General features: G+C 37.6%; 1 protein-coding gene across 3 annotated transcripts in view; it reads left to right on the forward strand.

The window, feature by feature from the left end:
* KCNH7 (potassium voltage-gated channel subfamily H member 7) overlaps window positions 1-17,512 on the forward strand; it is a 508,611-nt gene that overhangs the window by 305,477 nt on the left and 185,622 nt on the right. For all 3 annotated transcript variants that reach the window (XM_045299839.1, XM_045299843.1, XM_004703787.3), the window contains exon 3: window positions 14,447-14,602. In XM_045299839.1, coding sequence (XP_045155774.1) covers window positions 14,447-14,602 — 156 coding nt within the window. The remainder of the gene's footprint in view (window positions 1-14,446; window positions 14,603-17,512) is intronic.

Below are 17,512 nucleotides of genomic sequence, written 5' to 3' on the forward strand. Positions count from 1 at the left end.
AGAGAAGAGAGAGACGGCCCTGCCCCCAGCCTGTGTTATGTATCCCCTCCTATCCCCACTGGCTGGGGAGGCACTGTTGAGGGTATTAACTGGTCTTATTGGCTGAGTGTAGGCGCACCTTTGTGATTTCATGTTGCTGGTGCCTACTCTGTGCAACCAGGTGGACGTCCTTCCTGGGCCTAGGTGACTTGAGTCTGAGCATGCTCAGTTCTGGATTTTCCCATAGGTGTCTAAATAGTGTGTCGGATTTCTTTCCAACCCCTTTACTGTGGCAAGGACAGCTACTTTTCATTTAACATAGGCATTCAGGAAGACAACCCCCCTTTATCCCTAATCTAGCGACCTGTCAGATCCAAGTAAAATTGTATCCTTGACAGCTTCAATCTTTTCTCCATATATCCATTATGTCTATTGGTTTAGTTTTGAGGATTTTTGTTTTATGTTTACATGTAACTCATACTGAAGATTATATTATTTTATTTTCATCTGTATGTGCTTCAAGTCCTCTTCACGTTCAGCAAGGAAAGTTGTTAACAAATTGCCCTACACTCCCGATGCCACATTCTGCACATTGTTACCATTTAGAAAATCACCATTTTCCTTTCCACTGTTCAGAACTAAATATATTTCATTCAACGCAAATTCCTAAAAAATTTTATCTTAGAAAGGCATTTATCTTATCCAAATACCTGACACCCAAATTTGGTCCCAATTAAGATTTCTGTCAATCTATATGGAGACAAATGAGGTGCCACATTAATATTATCTGGCCTAATTTTGTAAATGTGTTTTGTCTTATTAAGCACAAACAACAGGTTTGCATGATCCTAGACGGGTTCCCTATTGTCTTTTTCTTTCTCTTTATTCTTTAAATGTGAAATGTCTACTTACCAAGATTCTACTTCCTTTCCTTGCCTGGTAATATTTTTATCTTCTATCCAGCACAAAGCTTTAAAACATTCAAGTAATTAATCCTGTAGACTAGTTTCTTCTTTGAGTATTTAATTTAAATCTTTCTCTTTTGCTCCAAGAGAGTAGAGAAGAGTAGCTGTCTTTTAGATGGCTCCTTACAAACGTTGAAGACCCCAAATGCTACTTATTATACCGGCATATACAAGTAGACCATAAATTTCATCTACTATGTTGTGCTGATGGACCAAGTTTTCCCAGAAGACGATGGCCCTAAACCTTCAAATTCTCTAACAAATTATGTGAAGTCTGCATTTGGTTATGTCTGGGAAGTATCTGTAACTGTGTCCTATATGCTTTATTACATATTGAATATATATGTTCAATAACACAATCATGTATGTATTCATGCCTACACACACATATATACCTTGCTATACACGTTATATGCAGATGTGTAACCTTTAGTTGTTTCTTCTGTTGATGCCAACTTGTAGATATTATAGCATTTATCAATAAGGTCCTTTAATCTTATGTGTTTCTTAGTGTCGCCATTTGTCTTGGTCAAGTTGTGCACACTTCAGCCACTTTAGGTATGGTCATTCCCATTACCAAAAAGAACAAGTCACTCGAGAACGATTCCCTCCTCCTCACCCTCCCATGACTGATAACAACCAAGAGCTCTTGATTTTTGTATGCATACTAATTTTGCCTTTTTATAATAGCAGGATTATCCAATATTTGTCCTTTTGTGTTTGATTTATTTCACACAGCATAAGGTACTCTTAGACTTATTCATGTTACAAGATGTTTCATAGACTCATTTTTCTTTATAGCTGGTAGTACTCCATTATATGTATATCCCATATTTGTTTATCCAATTATCTATTTATGGAAACTTAGATTTCTTTAATATTTTTGTTATTATAAATGATGTCACAGTGAGATAGGTGTACATATGTCTAGTTGTGACACAGTTCTTAGATCTCGAAGTCATACACCTAAGAGGAAGACTGCTGGACTAGGAGGTATTTCTATTTACATTGTGGAGGAAGACCCGCATCATTTCCCATAGTGATTGTACCATTTTACACCAGCACTAGCAATGGTAGGAGTCCACATTTCCCCATACTGTTCTCTCTCTCTCTTACTACTGCTAATTTTGCAATTGTATGGCTTTGATTCACATCTCTTTGATGCGTATAACTGCACACATCTTTGTTAACTGCTTGTTTGTCCTCTTGGATGAAGTGTTTATTCATATCCTTTGCTGAATTTTTGACTAGAATTAATTTAATGGCTAGTATTTCTGTTGTTGAATTCATTGAAGTTTTCTAGGTGTTTTATAGATTGGACTATTATCAGATATATTATTTGCACATATTTTTTCCTATCTAAATTCTTTTTTAACTCTTTTGATAATGTCTTCTAATAAGCATAAGTATTTAATCCTTAGGAAGCTCTAGGTATCTAATTTGTCTTCCATTGCTTGTGCATTTGCTGTTGTGTTTTATATTGCAGTAGAAAATTCAGTCTTGTAGTTTTATCTCTATACAGTAGAATCCCAGACCTCAATGCTAATCGGTTCTAGAAGGAGTGTCGAGATGTGATGCAGTCTAGTTCCAAATCAATTTTTCCCATAAGAAATAACTGAAAATGGATTAATCCATTCTCGACCACAAAATTTTTACCCTAATGTTGTCTTTTTATACAAAACATTACACAGAAATGTCAAAGTCAATAAGTTGAGTTAAATAATATAATTTAAATAAGAAACAACATTAAAAAAGGTTTTTAACAAGTACAGTATGGCCCGTACCTTGAGATTGATGAGGATCTGGATCTGTGGACACGGATGTGGAGAGGAGGGATGGAGAGAGAGTCAGTGTTCGAAGGGGAATCCCCTCCCATAAAATCAACTGGTAGCTGCTTTTCAGGAGTTTTTGTTTTCCCCTTCTTTGCCTTTTTTCACTAGGACCTGGCTAGCTTTCTTTAAAAAAAAAATTATATATATATATATAATCTGTCTAATGTGGTCTGCTGTTGGCATTTCGTTGGCTGTTTTCTAAAAGGGTTTACTAATTATCATCAACAATATCGATAACACGGTTAACCAGTTCCTTTTCATGATGATTATTTTCAAATAACTCTTTTCTAGAACCCATGTTTTTATCTAAAAGTAGTACAAAATCCACAAAAACTAAGAAAATTACTTTATAGCACAACGCTTGGAACACAGCTGCAAAGGGTTTAAACAACGTGTACTACAAATGCCAACTAACGCCCAGTGACCGAAATACACACTGCTCTTGTTTACAAAAATCACGTGCCTTCAGTCGGAATCCGATGTTTTGTTCCAGCTCCGATGCAACATTTTCTCGACTTTCACGTCGAAATCCAATTATGTCGAGTACTGATGCTGTCGAGTACTGGGCTTATACTGTATTATTTTGTGCAGAAACCTCCTAGTTTCAGCTTTAGCGTTAAGGCCTTTGATCCAGTTTGAGTTAGTTTGATGTATACTGTTAGGTATGAATCCTGTTTCATTTTTCTACAAATGGATATCCAGTCTCACCAGTCCTCTTGGTTAGAGACTGCTTTCTCCCCCACTGAGTGCGCTTAGGCCCCTTTGTCAGGAAGAGAACAATGATCTACTTCTGGGTCCTCCAGTCTGTTCTGTCATCTGTGTATCTGCCATTAAACAAGTATCAAGTTGTTTGGATTACTCTGGCTGTATAATATATTTGAGAATAAGGGTGCCATCCAAAATGTTTTTAAATTCTTTCTTCTCCATATAATACATTAGAGGCTAATCTTACTGGTGGTTTTATGGTCTCTAGTGAAGTCTCCCCATTGTGTCCCTTCAATCCCCCCCCCCAAGAGTGTCTTTACCGTTGGATGGTGAAAAAGCTGGCCAGTGACACCAAAAGGCTTCTCCCTTTGAGTCATCAGAGTGACTGAAACGCTTCCCATCAGAAAGAGTCCTCTGACATGGGACTTTACATCCAGGTGGCTACCGGTTACTTAGAAGAGGTAGCACGTTAGCACGGAGTCAATAATCAGCTTCACAGTCATCAGGCAAAAATGACAGCCATTGGCTTCTAGATAGAAGCTCCTGTTTAGAGAAGCTAAAGGCTTAACCTTCAGCTGATGGAGTGAACTCCAACTTTCATCCCTCATGGATAAAACCAGAGGAGCACAGGGCTTATCTGACATAAATTCTCAGACTCAGACTCCAGCGCTAAGATTTATTTCCTTATCTAAAAATTAAGCTCCATGTAGCGCAGCATGTGCTTAAGTAAAACTCTTTGATATATATATAGAGGCAGGTGAATTTCCATAAGGAATAAAACCTTGGAGTTCAGAATTAGAGACAAGATCTGAAGAGGCAACTGTGTCACCAGAGGCTAATAGGATGTAGGTAACAGGTGTTCCGTTAGAGACCCACAAGGAAAACGGGTATACCACACGCACATTTCACCTTCTCAGTTTAAAAGCTTGGTCTTATCTTTTTCAACCTATAGTTTATTGGATACAGAACTCAATTATCTTTGATATTCCTCTGTGATAATAATAGCCAACCCTTCTCTGAAGTACAAGGGGAAATGTTAAACGTTGTGCAGCTATCAGCTCATTTCATCCTAGTGATGTAACCACAGAGTCGCTAACATCATCAGCCCAGTTTGCAAATGAGGAAACTGCTCTGGGAGCAGTGAAGTACCATCCCAGCACGCACAGGCGGAGACTGCTGCATGCACAAATGAGATCCTCTCCATCACGCCTCTTTCCCTGGGCCTCGGTGTACAGTTGAGCTACAGTGAGCGCGACTCTATTACTTTGAGAAGACAACAGACTCGATCATGTGTCCTGGTATGGGTCAAATACTATGGTAAAGGTAGTCGGAGTGAATTTGAAATGAAACGTCTCTTTCTTGCTGAGCAATTGTGCACATATTGCGAAATATATTCAGGGCAAGAGGAGCCATTGCAAAGCAATCCTCACCATCCGCTCCATGCCTGTGCTCCAGCGGCACTCGGGAGCAAGGAACATCTCGAGCAGCCACATGCCCCAAGCTTGTGAGAGGGGGTTCCCCACTAAAGCTGGTCAAGCCAAACACTGCCAAGAGCAAGAAATGAAATGCCCTGCTATCATTAATTTTCCTGGGTAGATCATTCCTGTTCCTTTGCTAGTCTGTGAAAATATTCCAGACATCAGGAACACACAAATAAAAATATCAAGGTACAGAGGTCAAATAAGATATTATTTTGGGGAGAGGGAAAGAAGGCTAGATTAAATAGATAAATACCATTGATTGCACCTCCCCCACTCCCACCACACATTTTCTTTTACTTTTGTCCCTGACATGTGCACATGGCCTAATTTTTACCCATACAGATCTATGCCCTTTACAGAGGGTTCTCAGAAGAGACCTGAGCCATTTGCAATGATTCACTTGTTTCAAAACTTGCCTTTTTCTGGGTTGGATGCATAGTTGTTGTTATTGTTGATATTTGCTGAAGGCCAACCCTGGATGGATATAGAGCCCTGTGCGGCTAAGGTCATGCCCACCACCTGTAATTAGGTGAAAGGAAAGCTTCACTGTGTGCGGGCAGATCCTGCATTAGTTCAACAATCTAAACTGGGTTCCTAACACTACAACTGCATGGCTTGGTTGTCCTTTCTCTTGGCCTTCTCATCTATAAAATGGGGTCATTGCTGTTTGCATCATTAAGGTTCTTTTGGAGATTAAAGAAGAAAAAGTATACTAAAGATTCAGCATAATGACTGGCATATAGCAATGCCTGGTAGCCTGACCTGCCTCTCCTTCCAATGTCTACCCCTCATAATCAGTTAAGACGCAGCTTAAATTATACTTCTTATGATTGAAGATGTGTCCCCTGCTTGGGCACTTTAGCACACTACTAGTGAAGTGAATTCTGCTTTTGAAAAATGATCCCTTTTATACTTAGGTGTCCAGCTCCTACCATTTCTGACACCTTATACACAATAGGTACTCATTATATACCAGCTAACTGTACTTATTTGAAATATGTTTTACTCATTCTGAGGTATGAAATATAATCACATTATTTATGTTTGTATTACTCCAAACTTGCAAGCATTGTGAGAACACAATAGATGTTTCCTTTCAGCAAGCGCACATACACCATGAACAGAGTATATGTGGCCTTGTCTAGTCTCAGCACTGCCGTCTACGCAGTGAGGAGCTGACCCCAGGAGTCTGCTATTTACTTTAACAGTGGGGTACACGTGACCATGGCTATGGCTGATTTGTTCATTTTCAGAGTCAGCTCAGGAAGTTCAATGTTAATGCAATTTGGACAAATGAAAATTTTGTTATGCTAGCTTGCTTTAGTTATATTTGAGGGTTGGTACCAGGAATAGGTGCTGGGACTAAATAAATAAGTATACAGATCAGCGGTTCTCAACTTGTGGGTCGCGACCCCTTTGGGGTTTGAACGACCCTTTCACAGGGGTCACCTTGTTCCTAACAGTAGCAAAATTACAGTGATGAAGCAGCAATGAAAATAATGTTATGGTTGGGGGGGTAACTACAATATGAGGAATTGTACTAAAGGGTCAGGGCATTAGAAAGGTTGAGAACCACTGATACAGATAAATAAAGTTGAACCAAAGTATTTACATGAGTGTAAAAACCACAAAATATTAAAAGTTATGACAGATGTTCCCAACAGTCCTAAGTCATAAACATAGACTTGGTTTATTGGAAGTCCAAGTGCAGCAGCACTGTAAATGAGCCTCATCTTCTATGAATACCTATTTTCTAATAAACTAATCCACACTAAAGTCAAACAGGAACTAGGACTGGGAAACAGGTAATCAAAATAGTACAGCTTATAGGATTAGGGGTAAGGTTAGGAGAAGAAAAGAATAGTACAGCTAAAGAGAATATCTGATTTGTGAGTCAAGGAAGTCTACATTTTTTTCTCTCTAGTTTCAATCTTCTCATAATTGGTCAGTGGTTTATCTAATAGAGAAAAGCCATCTATAATTACAGGGATCCCATTTTGGAAATGCCACGTGTAAAGGCACTTGAATGAAATGGAAAGTTTTGCAATTTTCCCACAGACTTTTTGCAGTTCCCTTAAATTGCACACCCCATTTCCCCTTGCCCCGCGTCACTCTCTTATTTTGAAAGGTCACGGCTTTGAAAGCACTAGGGATCATGGGCCTATGATGCTTTAGGTCTAAACTTGCTTTTATCAATACTCTAGTTCATAAGTCTCAAAAGAACATCTGAACATATAAAATCCAGCAAAAAAAGATTTTAATAAAAAAGATTGGAACTCAACAAATAATTATAAGCTCACAGACACATTTTGAAAATGAGGGGGCATGATTCCTAAAGAACAGTAGAAAATATTGTCTTATATATGTCAGCTTATTTCATAGAGTTTCTGGTGCAAAATTTCAATGGGTTATTGAATTATGAATCTTATGTTTTAAAATTTGATATGCTAATACTATGAACTGCTACTATAATAGAAACAAAAAAATTTGATCAATATCCATTCAATTGAGAGCAAGCTAAGGAAATCACTAATGCAAGCTATGTCATCAAATATGACAATGCTATTTTGGTTGAGTTCTTGGGCTCAACCTGAACTAATATCATGTAAACTGTTGGTATCAAGTTCTGGGAATCACCTGCGGCATTTTCTTTCCTCTCCTACCCCATCCCATGGTTGCCTTCTGTTCCTACCCCTCAGTGACCTATGGGATTTACTTTCCTCTGCTCCGAGTGTGCCTTTAAAAGAGAGAGAGATTGATACAATCCAGGGCTTTGCAAATGGCATTCCAAGGGCCAAGATCTTATTACAAGTTTCTCTAAAATAATATATTATTATTAAATCCAGGAAATGCTATATTAAACCAAAGAAATATGCTTGTTTAGTTGAAGCTTTCAGAACTCCTCATACAGTCCTGTACTGATATCAATCAAAGGGCAAACAAACAGAACTAGTTTACGCCAACTCCACTTCGACTGATGGTGACGCCAGGTGAGCGAGCAGCATAGGCCCATGATCCCTAGTGCTTTCAAAGCCGTGACCTTTCAGAATAAGAGAGTGACACGGGGCAAGGGGAAATGGGGTGTGCAATTTAAGGGAACTACAAAAAGTCTGTGGGAAAATTGCAAAACTTTCCATTTCATTCAAGTGCCTTTACACGTGGCATTTCCAAAATGGGATCCCTGTAATTATAGAACGTCTTCTCCTATAATAGCTACTAACTTCTCACTCCTTGGGGAACATGGATGTAGGAAATACACTAAAAGTTACTTCAAGGCTAAAACCTCCATTTTACCACATTTGTGAATAAGACCTTTATCTTCTCTGACATAAAATGTCCTCATGATAAATTGTGACACAGAGGCGATATTAATAAAATAACCACTAGTTACTGTCGAGTCAACCCTGTATGTATCAGAGTAGAATTGCGCCCCGTGTGGCTTCTCATTTTATTGTTGCCACCGAGTCAGTTCCAATCCATGGGCACCCTACGCACCAGAGAACGAACTAACACCACCGGCCATAGCCCTTTTTGCCATGGTCCCTATGCTTGAGTCCGTTGTGGCAGCCACTATGTCAGTCCGTCCTGCTGCTGGCCTTCCTTTTTCTTCACAGCTCCTCCCCTCTGCCAAGCATGCTGTCCTTCTCCAAGGACTGGTCTCCCCTGACATGTCCAAAGTACGTGGTTTTCCATAGTGGAACTAAATCTGCAGTGCTTCAACTTCCAGGTTTCCAGCTACCAAGTTAACCTTTTGCAACACCCAGAGTTCCCATTCAGAAAAGTGTGACCAATGTTTGATTGTTTAATTGTTAATAGGAGCAGTAATAAGTTGCAAGGAGAACACCCCTGGGTTTTGCACTCCTGAATTTTGCTACTTTAGAAGTTACCTTAAAAAAAAAAAAAAGAAGAAATTACCTGACAGAGTCTTATAATCCATAGGGACAGAAGAAATACAGGAAATAAACCAATGGCCTTGTCATTGAGAAGTTAGGATATACGTGTGTTTAGACATTAGATGCTAAATAGAAATGTGGTGAAGGGAGACGATGGACAGTATAAGACGAGAAATAATAACAACAATCATAAATAATTGTTCAAGGATTCATGCGGGTGAGAGGGTGGGGGAGGGGAAGAGAGCTGACACCAAGGGCTCAAGTAGAAAGAAAATATTTTGGAAATGTTGATGGCAACATATGTACAAGTGTGCTTAATACAATTAAATGATGGATTGTTATAAGATTTTTAAGAGCTCCCTCCCAATAAAATGATTTTTTTTAAAAAAGGATTTCCTTACTCAGACCCACTCGCTGTCATTCAAGTTGATGTTAAATACACCTTTTTAATCCGAAGACTTTGGAATTAACCTGATTAGTTCACCTTTGGGTCAGTCTGGGTAGACTAGAGAAACAAATCCATGGACACACATATGTGTATAAGAAAGAGATTTATATACAAGAGCAACTGAACATTGAGAAAACATCCCAGCCCAGTCCTGATCAAGTCCATAAGTCCGATATTAGCCCATATGTCTGATATCAATCTGTAAAGTCCTCTTCAGACTCACGAAACACATGCAATGACGCTGAATGCAGAAGATCACAGGCCAGTGGGTAGAAAGTCTTTGGATCCAATGTCATTGTAAGCATCTCAGCGCTGGCAGGGGTCTCTCTGTGGTTTCTCTGGCTTCCAAGGTCTTGGAAGCCACATTGCGTCCATGTGGCTTGTCTTCCGCAATGTCTCCCAGGGTGTAGCAGAGAAAGAGTGTGTCTTCCACCTCCAAGGAGGAAGTACCAGATTTCCCAGAATTCTCAGGAGAAGGCAATTCCTACACAGGAGTCTCATTGGCTCTCTCCAGATTGACAGCCTAGACTCCATCCCTACACTCTTAATCCTTAAATTGACACCAGATTTGGTGACTGCCACAACCTCCAAAGCTCCTTAAAGGTTGAATGACTCAGTTCCTCTACCAAACCTTTGGGAGAACTTTAACCAGTATTTAAAGTTGAGAAACAGATTTCTCCCACCCTAGTTAATAATGAGGGAGGAAGACTTGTATTTCTACTGCCATAGAGAGCTAGAGTCTTGGAAATGCACAGAAGCAGCTATACTCCATCCTATAGGGTCTCTGTGAGTAGAATTGCCTAGATGGCAGTGAGTTTGAGTGAGTTCATATTGTAAAACACCCTAGTAAAACCCATAGCCATCAGTCAGCGCTGATTGCTGTCTGCCCCATGGGTTACAAAAAAGAATGGAACATAAGGAGGTTTTCTTCGAGGTAACCTTTATGGAAGCAAGTAACGGGATCTCTCTTCCATAACACCAGTGGGTGGGTTTGACTCATAACCTTTCACTTGGTAGCTAAATGCTAGCTAGTTCTGTGACTCAGCGACTGTTATAATAATAATAACAGCCAAAACATTATCACCTGCTTTCCAGGTTCCACATTAACCTCTTCACATGTATTCTTTCTTTTCACATTCCTGAGAACACAATGAGGGAGAGTGCGCTCTCTCTTTCCTATATTACAGACAATGTCCTGGAGGCTGGAGGAGATCTGAAATCCTTCCCCAAGCTCACTCAGCTAATAATAGTGGATCCAGGTCGGCCCAACTTCTAAAGCCAGGGGCTTACCCATCAGGCTATATGGAACCACGTATTTAACCTTTCCTGTTTCTGGCACTGCTTCAATGCTTTCTTAATATTCAAGTCAGTTCAGATCAGAAGTAATTCAAAATAAACCATTCATGCTGTGCACACTTCAGACAATGCTAATATGAACACATGACAACCAAGATGGTGTAAATCAGCCAAGTTCCTCATTTTTCCAAATAAATATCCCCTCCAGACTCTGAAAGTTTAATTCTAGTCCCATGATATCCATAAACTAAATAAGTAGACAATGTCTGTGATTTAATTGTCACCAATTAGTACATTATATCTATAAATGTTAGTGATTATTATGTTAAGCGTGTTTCTGTAGTCCATGTATTATCAGATGTTCTGCCAATGTTTTGCAAGTGAAGACCTTTGTTTATAATACTTCTTCAATAAAAAGCTTATTAGTTAACTTTTACTTGGCTCTTTAGGGATTAAGTAGGAAAGTGTGAAATAAGAAATGTGGGTTACCTACATGCCTCCCATAAGCAGACATCTTCTTAAGCCTACTGGCTACTGCCCTCCATAATCATAAATGCTGCTTTGGCTCATGTCCTCTGGACAATTTTTCATGAATTGTTTCACTCAAAATGATGTTGGGAAGAAGCCAACATCCCACCAAGGCCATGGCTCCTTATATTAGACACTTAGTAAACATTTGTTCATTTCGGGACATAGGCTAACCCTGGGAACACACACTATGTAGGTAGATAAAACGTCATTTAAATCAGTTCAAAAGAGTTCTGGCCTTTTGTTTTCCAACGCAGCGAGGTGTATGCCATTGATTTATTAATAAAGCGATAACTTTCCTAATTATTCAGATTATGTTAAATATGCTTGGTGTTTCCACAGTAAAAGTTACTCATTGTACAAATGTGATAAATGAGCACTCTTCCTCCTGAGCAGCCTTTCCCACTTTGAGAATGTTTTCGCTCAAGGTAGAAAGCACAGAAATGAACCTACATCTATCTGAAATTTGAATCATTGTCTACAAAATGTATGAGCATAGGATGATGCTATTGTCAAAAAGCATTATTTACCAAACACTGTTAATCTCATTTGAATACCAGATTCATTTTATACTGCCCAAACTTGTCCCCCCGCCCCCTCAAGTTTTTGAGTTCTCTTAGTTACTCATCATTGAATGTGAGTGTCTTTTTGATTACTGCATGACTGTGTTTCTTCCTCTGGCTTCTCGAGATGACTTAGAGATAGATTTACTGTCACAGAGTCATGGCTTCTTAGGATAATATAAATTTATAAACATGATTTCTTGACAGAACTTCTGTGTGTTTTAGAATTATGCAAACTATTATATCTTGGTCTATAAAAATATATTTGATTTCCGCTTCATCTAAATTCTATGCATGTCCTTTCAGTGTTTTCATTCCACAAAAGTGCAAAGCAACTGAAAAAATGTAAATGAGAGTCTTCAGTGGACTTTAGAGGAGTGATCTCAGGTTTAACAGATACCTGCAGGAAGCAATGATAGTGGGTAATAAACCCCAGATCAGTTACACTTTTTCCATGTGCTATGGAGTCTATGCACAAGAATTTTTATCTAATACTATATTATATGCTTTTATTTCTAGCTAGTACATTTATAAGAGTTTTTATATTGAAAAACATGATTTTGTTCCTTATCTCCAAAAGCAAAATGACTCTGCTCTATTACAAACCTATTAGACCATTATCTCCACATATTTAACTTTTTGATTTTTCAATAATGTTTTGTTATACAATCAGCAACTATACTACTACAAATGCCAAAAGATTCAAAACTGCTAAGTAGCAAATCTGTGAATTCACAATGATATTCTAAATGATCCAAGAAATGTCATTTTAAGTGGTAAAGTCAATATGTATTTTGGTTCGTTAACCAAGTACACAGTGGCTATTTCTATCATCTCTGTTTAACCAAGTGTGTATTGCGATGCTTGGCTTAAAACACTTCTATTTTTAGTTCTAATGGAACAGTCTTAAATTGCTTATGTTCTGTTTACTAAAGTCATCCCACTTGTTTCCATGGAAACTATGACAAGTGCTCCCGCTAACTATTTTATTGAAGATAAAGCTGAAGATTAGGAAGGTGCAGCATGTCATATTATAACTTATTTTTTTCAATATGTGCAAAAACACATGGCTACATTTATATTAAATATGAAATATAATATAAATTAACTTCAAATCAGTGAAGTTACCAGCCCCTGACCATCCGAGTCATAATTAGCACACAGACAACTCTAACTTTAATCTATCTTATAAAAGTTGATTTTTAAATCAGATTTGGGGAAATTAGAACACACTTCCCAAAAGAAAGAATTTTATAAATAACGAGATCTTCAGGCCTACCCTCAAGGTCCATTGAACCTGCGCTGCCCTCAAAACTATAACAATATTAGCAATAACCTTTGTTTCTAGCTCTGGCAGCACAAGCCATGTTTCAAGAAAGATAAGGAAATAAAGTTTTCACATACTTTTTTTTTAATAGTCAAAGCATGCATAGGACCAACGTTCAAAAGGGTTTTGCATACCTTTGGACCCTGCCTGTCTTCATCTGTGATTGGCCGGTACTTCCGTTACGAGTGTCCAGGTACTTCCACTTCCCCTCATTTCCCGGTGCCTGCTCCGCTCCCTGCAGTCTAGACTGCTCCTTCCTTTACACTGAACGTCTTTTCACTCGAGCCAAGATTATCTCAGTTGGGAGTAATGAAAGGATTCAAAATTGCACACTATTACCCGAATGATGGAGAACCCTTCGTGAAATTTTCACACTTTAAAAATACAATGATGTTTAACTCAAATGAACCCTTCCCCTGAGAAATTACTGTCCCAGTCACTATAACATATGGAACCATGGGGTAACAATGTGAGGGGTCTGCTGCGAGGGAATACCCATCGCTAGAAGTCAGGTTCAAGGAGTCAGTCTTTCAGTGGAACCATTTTCAGAGTTTCTGCAGCCTCTCAACTCCCGAATCTTCTGCATCATGTATCTTGAAGTTTCTTTTAGAGAATGTTGAGTGGTAGTGGATTTTAAACATAAGTATTTCCTTTAATTCATTTTATTCCCAGGTGATTCTGACAAAATATATCTTGCTATCTTTTAAATTTTTCTTTGGAAGAATATCCTTTTAGTTGACTGGATCAAATGTAAACAATAATATGGATGAAATTGTGTTCTTAACAAGAAGCAAATCTTAGAAAACCATTTTAATATGGGTATGGTAAAACTTTTATTTTCACAATTTTTTAAAATGGAACTTAAGAGAGTCAATAATGTACTGTTTTATGTTCAAGAAATTAAAGAAGAAAATGGGATATAATTTGTTTAACAAGAAAATCAAGATGGTACAAATGGATTATATTACCTTATCAAAATACAACTGTTTTTAAACTGATTAATATTTAAACAAAATACATAAAGAAGAGCCAACTTCCTGAAAGAAAGAATTTTATAAATAACAATGAACTCGTCAGGCTTGCCCTCAAGGTCCTTTTTCATGAAAGTTAAGAAATTTTAGTTATGTGGAATTTTTGGCCCCTCTACTAGTTAGTACAGGTGTTGAATATGAAAGCAAATAGGATTCGATACTCTGTTCTCTGTTTATCCACACAACAGTACCTGGGGTTGACAACAATTTATTTTTTTCTGGCCATATTTGTGCAAATTTTAAAGAAATATGTATATATATATTACAACATTAAATAAAGTCTCTTTTTTTCAGTGTTCATGACGATTTATTGGAGAAAACTCTGTAGAACTTTATAATTACAAAACTACTCAAACAGTAGTTTATTTCTGAGCAAACTCTCATTTTCCTTCTCCCAGGTTCTACTTTCATTTGTAACACTCACATCATTCCAGTGAAAAACCAAGAGGGTGTGGCCATGATGTTCATCATTAACTTTGAATATGTAACAGATGAAGAAAATGCTGCCTCCCCAGAGAGGGTAAACCCAATATTACCAGTCAGAACAGTAAACCGTAAGTAAAATGCAATTTATACTTTTGATAGACTGCTACAGTAATCACCTTACTTTATTTGTCATATCACTTTGGCTTTCAAAATATATTTTCACACATTACAATAATGAAATATTGATACCAAAAGAGCAACATTGACCAAGGGACAAAATACAAAAGAGTTAGGAAAAAAGGGGAATGGAAATAGGAAACAGAAATTTAGATGTGGTGCTTCCTTGTGGAGATCACACTTTAGTGAAATGAAACAAATGTGCATGTATTGTCGAAAGAGAAGTCATCTGCCTTGAAATCTCCCACCAATTCACAATCAAAAGATAAGAAAAGAATGGACCACTAAAAACCTTATGAATTTTAAGTAAAATAACTTTATCTAATGATCCATAGATGTTGTTACTCATCTCCTCCTTAATTTAACAGAGAATTTATCAACTGCCTCCAAAGAAGGCTATTTGATTTGGAAAAAACTGTAGTTTATTCAACCAACCATTGGACATGTGCCCACCTTCAAAGTTTAGCTATTATAAATAATACCAGAGTGGATCTTGCACATGCATTTTTATTCCCATGCAGACAACTTTTCAGGGTAGAGTCCTAGTAGTGGAATAACAGGGCTAAAGGGTATTAGCATAAGCAATCTTTTTAAGTACCGTCCAAGGTCCTTCTGTATGATTTGAACCATTTTATACTATACACAGCAATGTCTTAGCCATGTCAACAAAAAAAGTCAATCTTCTTGATTTTTGTCATTCTGATGGCTGTGAAGTAGTTCCTCAGTTAGTTGGGGTTTACATTTTTTTCTTATTATGAATGGCATTAGTAAATTTAAGCACTTTACACATTTTCTACCACTGTCTATCAGTTAATCATACTGGGTTGGCTTGCATAGTCTATGATGCTAAGAGCTATGACTCTATTATTTCAACTATCAGGAGGGTCACCCCTGGTGGGCAGATTCAGCATAGCTTTAAGACTAAGACAGAATGGAAAGAAAGATGTGATCATCTACGTGCCTCACAAAAACATAGACCATCAAAGCACATTAAGCAAGAGAGAGACCATTTCTTTGACAAATGGTGCTGGCAAAATTGAATATCCGTCTGCAGAAAAATGGAAGAGGACCAATATTGCCCACCACAGGCAAAAGCAAACTCAAGATGGATCAATGACTGAAGTGTAAAGATCATAACTGATAAAACTGGAACAAATTCAGGGGCCCTAATACTTGGCACACATATGCTATCAAACATAAGCTACTAATGCACAAACATCTATGCACAGAAGATAAACTAGACGTTTGTCATCTCCTAAAATTTGGACTTGTTTGTACATCAAAATATTTCCCCAGAAAAATAAAAAGAGAACCTATACACAGCGATATGCAAATGATATGATTGCTGAAAATGAGGAAAACTTGAAGCACTCGCTGAGGAAGGTCCAGGACTGAAGGCTTCCGCATGGATTACAGCCTGGAAGTGGAATTACAAGGCTGAAGAAAGCCTAAATCTTCAAATCTGAACTACCGTCCTACTAAGTGAAGAAAAACTTTGTAAGTTGTCAAGGATTTCGTCATTCTTGTATCCACAATCAATGCTCATGGAACAGTAGTCAAGAGATCAAACAACCCATTGCACTGGGGAACTCTGCTGCACAAGACCTCTTCAAAGTGTCGAAATAACTTGGTTCCAACTGCTAGCGACCCTGTGCAGACCAGAAGGAAGTACTACATCATCCTCACCATTGCTGTGGTTCAGGCCCTGGCCAAAGCCACTGTATCAATCCTTCTTGTCCAGTGTCTTCCTCATTTTTGATGTCCCTCCTCTTTACCAAGCATGATGTCATCTCTAGTGCTTTGTCTTTTGTGGTACCATGTCCAAAGTATAGGAAATGAAGGAACTAACTGTATAGAAATATTCTCATTCGAATGTATCTATCTTTGTGGGCCTACTACAGCTCTTCCTCCCAAGCCCATTTCACTTGCATGTCTAGCAATGCTTCTACTTGTTGATAAACACAGCAGGATTACGTGTATAGCTAGAGTTAAAGCTAGAACTTCCCTGTGTCTTCTTTCCATTGTCTCCATCATTTTTTGGTCAATTTCCCTTTCACTGTATAGTGCCTTTCTTGTCACCCAATTTAAATCTACTTAACTTCAGAAATAATGAAAAATATTTTAAAATTACACTCATTTGTTTAATTTCATCTTGGACATTTTATATTTTTGTTGTTTTAAATGGAATCTGCTCTTTCACTATTTTTTTCATTTCGGCATATAAAGGTTTTGACATGCGAATTTTATAGCCTTCAATTTTACTGATTTTTATTAACTTACAGTGGTTTATGCATTGATGCTCATCAGGTTTTTTTTGTATATAGGATGTCAAATAGAGGTCGTTTTAAAATTTAATTTTCTATTCTTACAAAGCTCAGTTGTTTTTCTCCTCTTTGTCTAATTTCTCTCCAAGATAATGTTAAATAGAAATTAGGACAATGAACATTCTAGCACTCTTGAGAATTGGTGGGACTCTCATCCACGCCTTCCACTAATTAAGATGAAAGCCTTTAGGTTGATTTGTATGTGTTTTATCATTCTAAGAGTTTATTTATTCATATTTACTGGAAAATGAGTGTTAAATTTGTCAAATACCTTCTCAGCATCTGTAGAAATAGGTGTACTGTTTGTTTCCTTACTGATATGGTAAATTTGATCAATGCAATATTATTTTGTAACTATTCTTGTCTCTGGAACAAGGCGCATTTGGATGATGTATTTCATTTTTAATATAGTATGCTATTCAATTTTTATATCATTTTAGGATTTACATGTTTATATTTATTAGTGATGTTAATGTGTAATTTTTGTGAATAATAAGCACAATTTTTAAAAAATTCATCCTACTAAGAAACTGGTAG

The sequence above is a fragment of the Echinops telfairi genome, unplaced genomic scaffold (genome assembly GCF_000313985.2).
Source record: "Echinops telfairi isolate 266 unplaced genomic scaffold, ASM31398v2 ScPeMD7_4;HRSCAF=17, whole genome shotgun sequence".
NCBI lineage: Eukaryota > Metazoa > Chordata > Mammalia > Afrosoricida > Tenrecidae > Echinops > Echinops telfairi.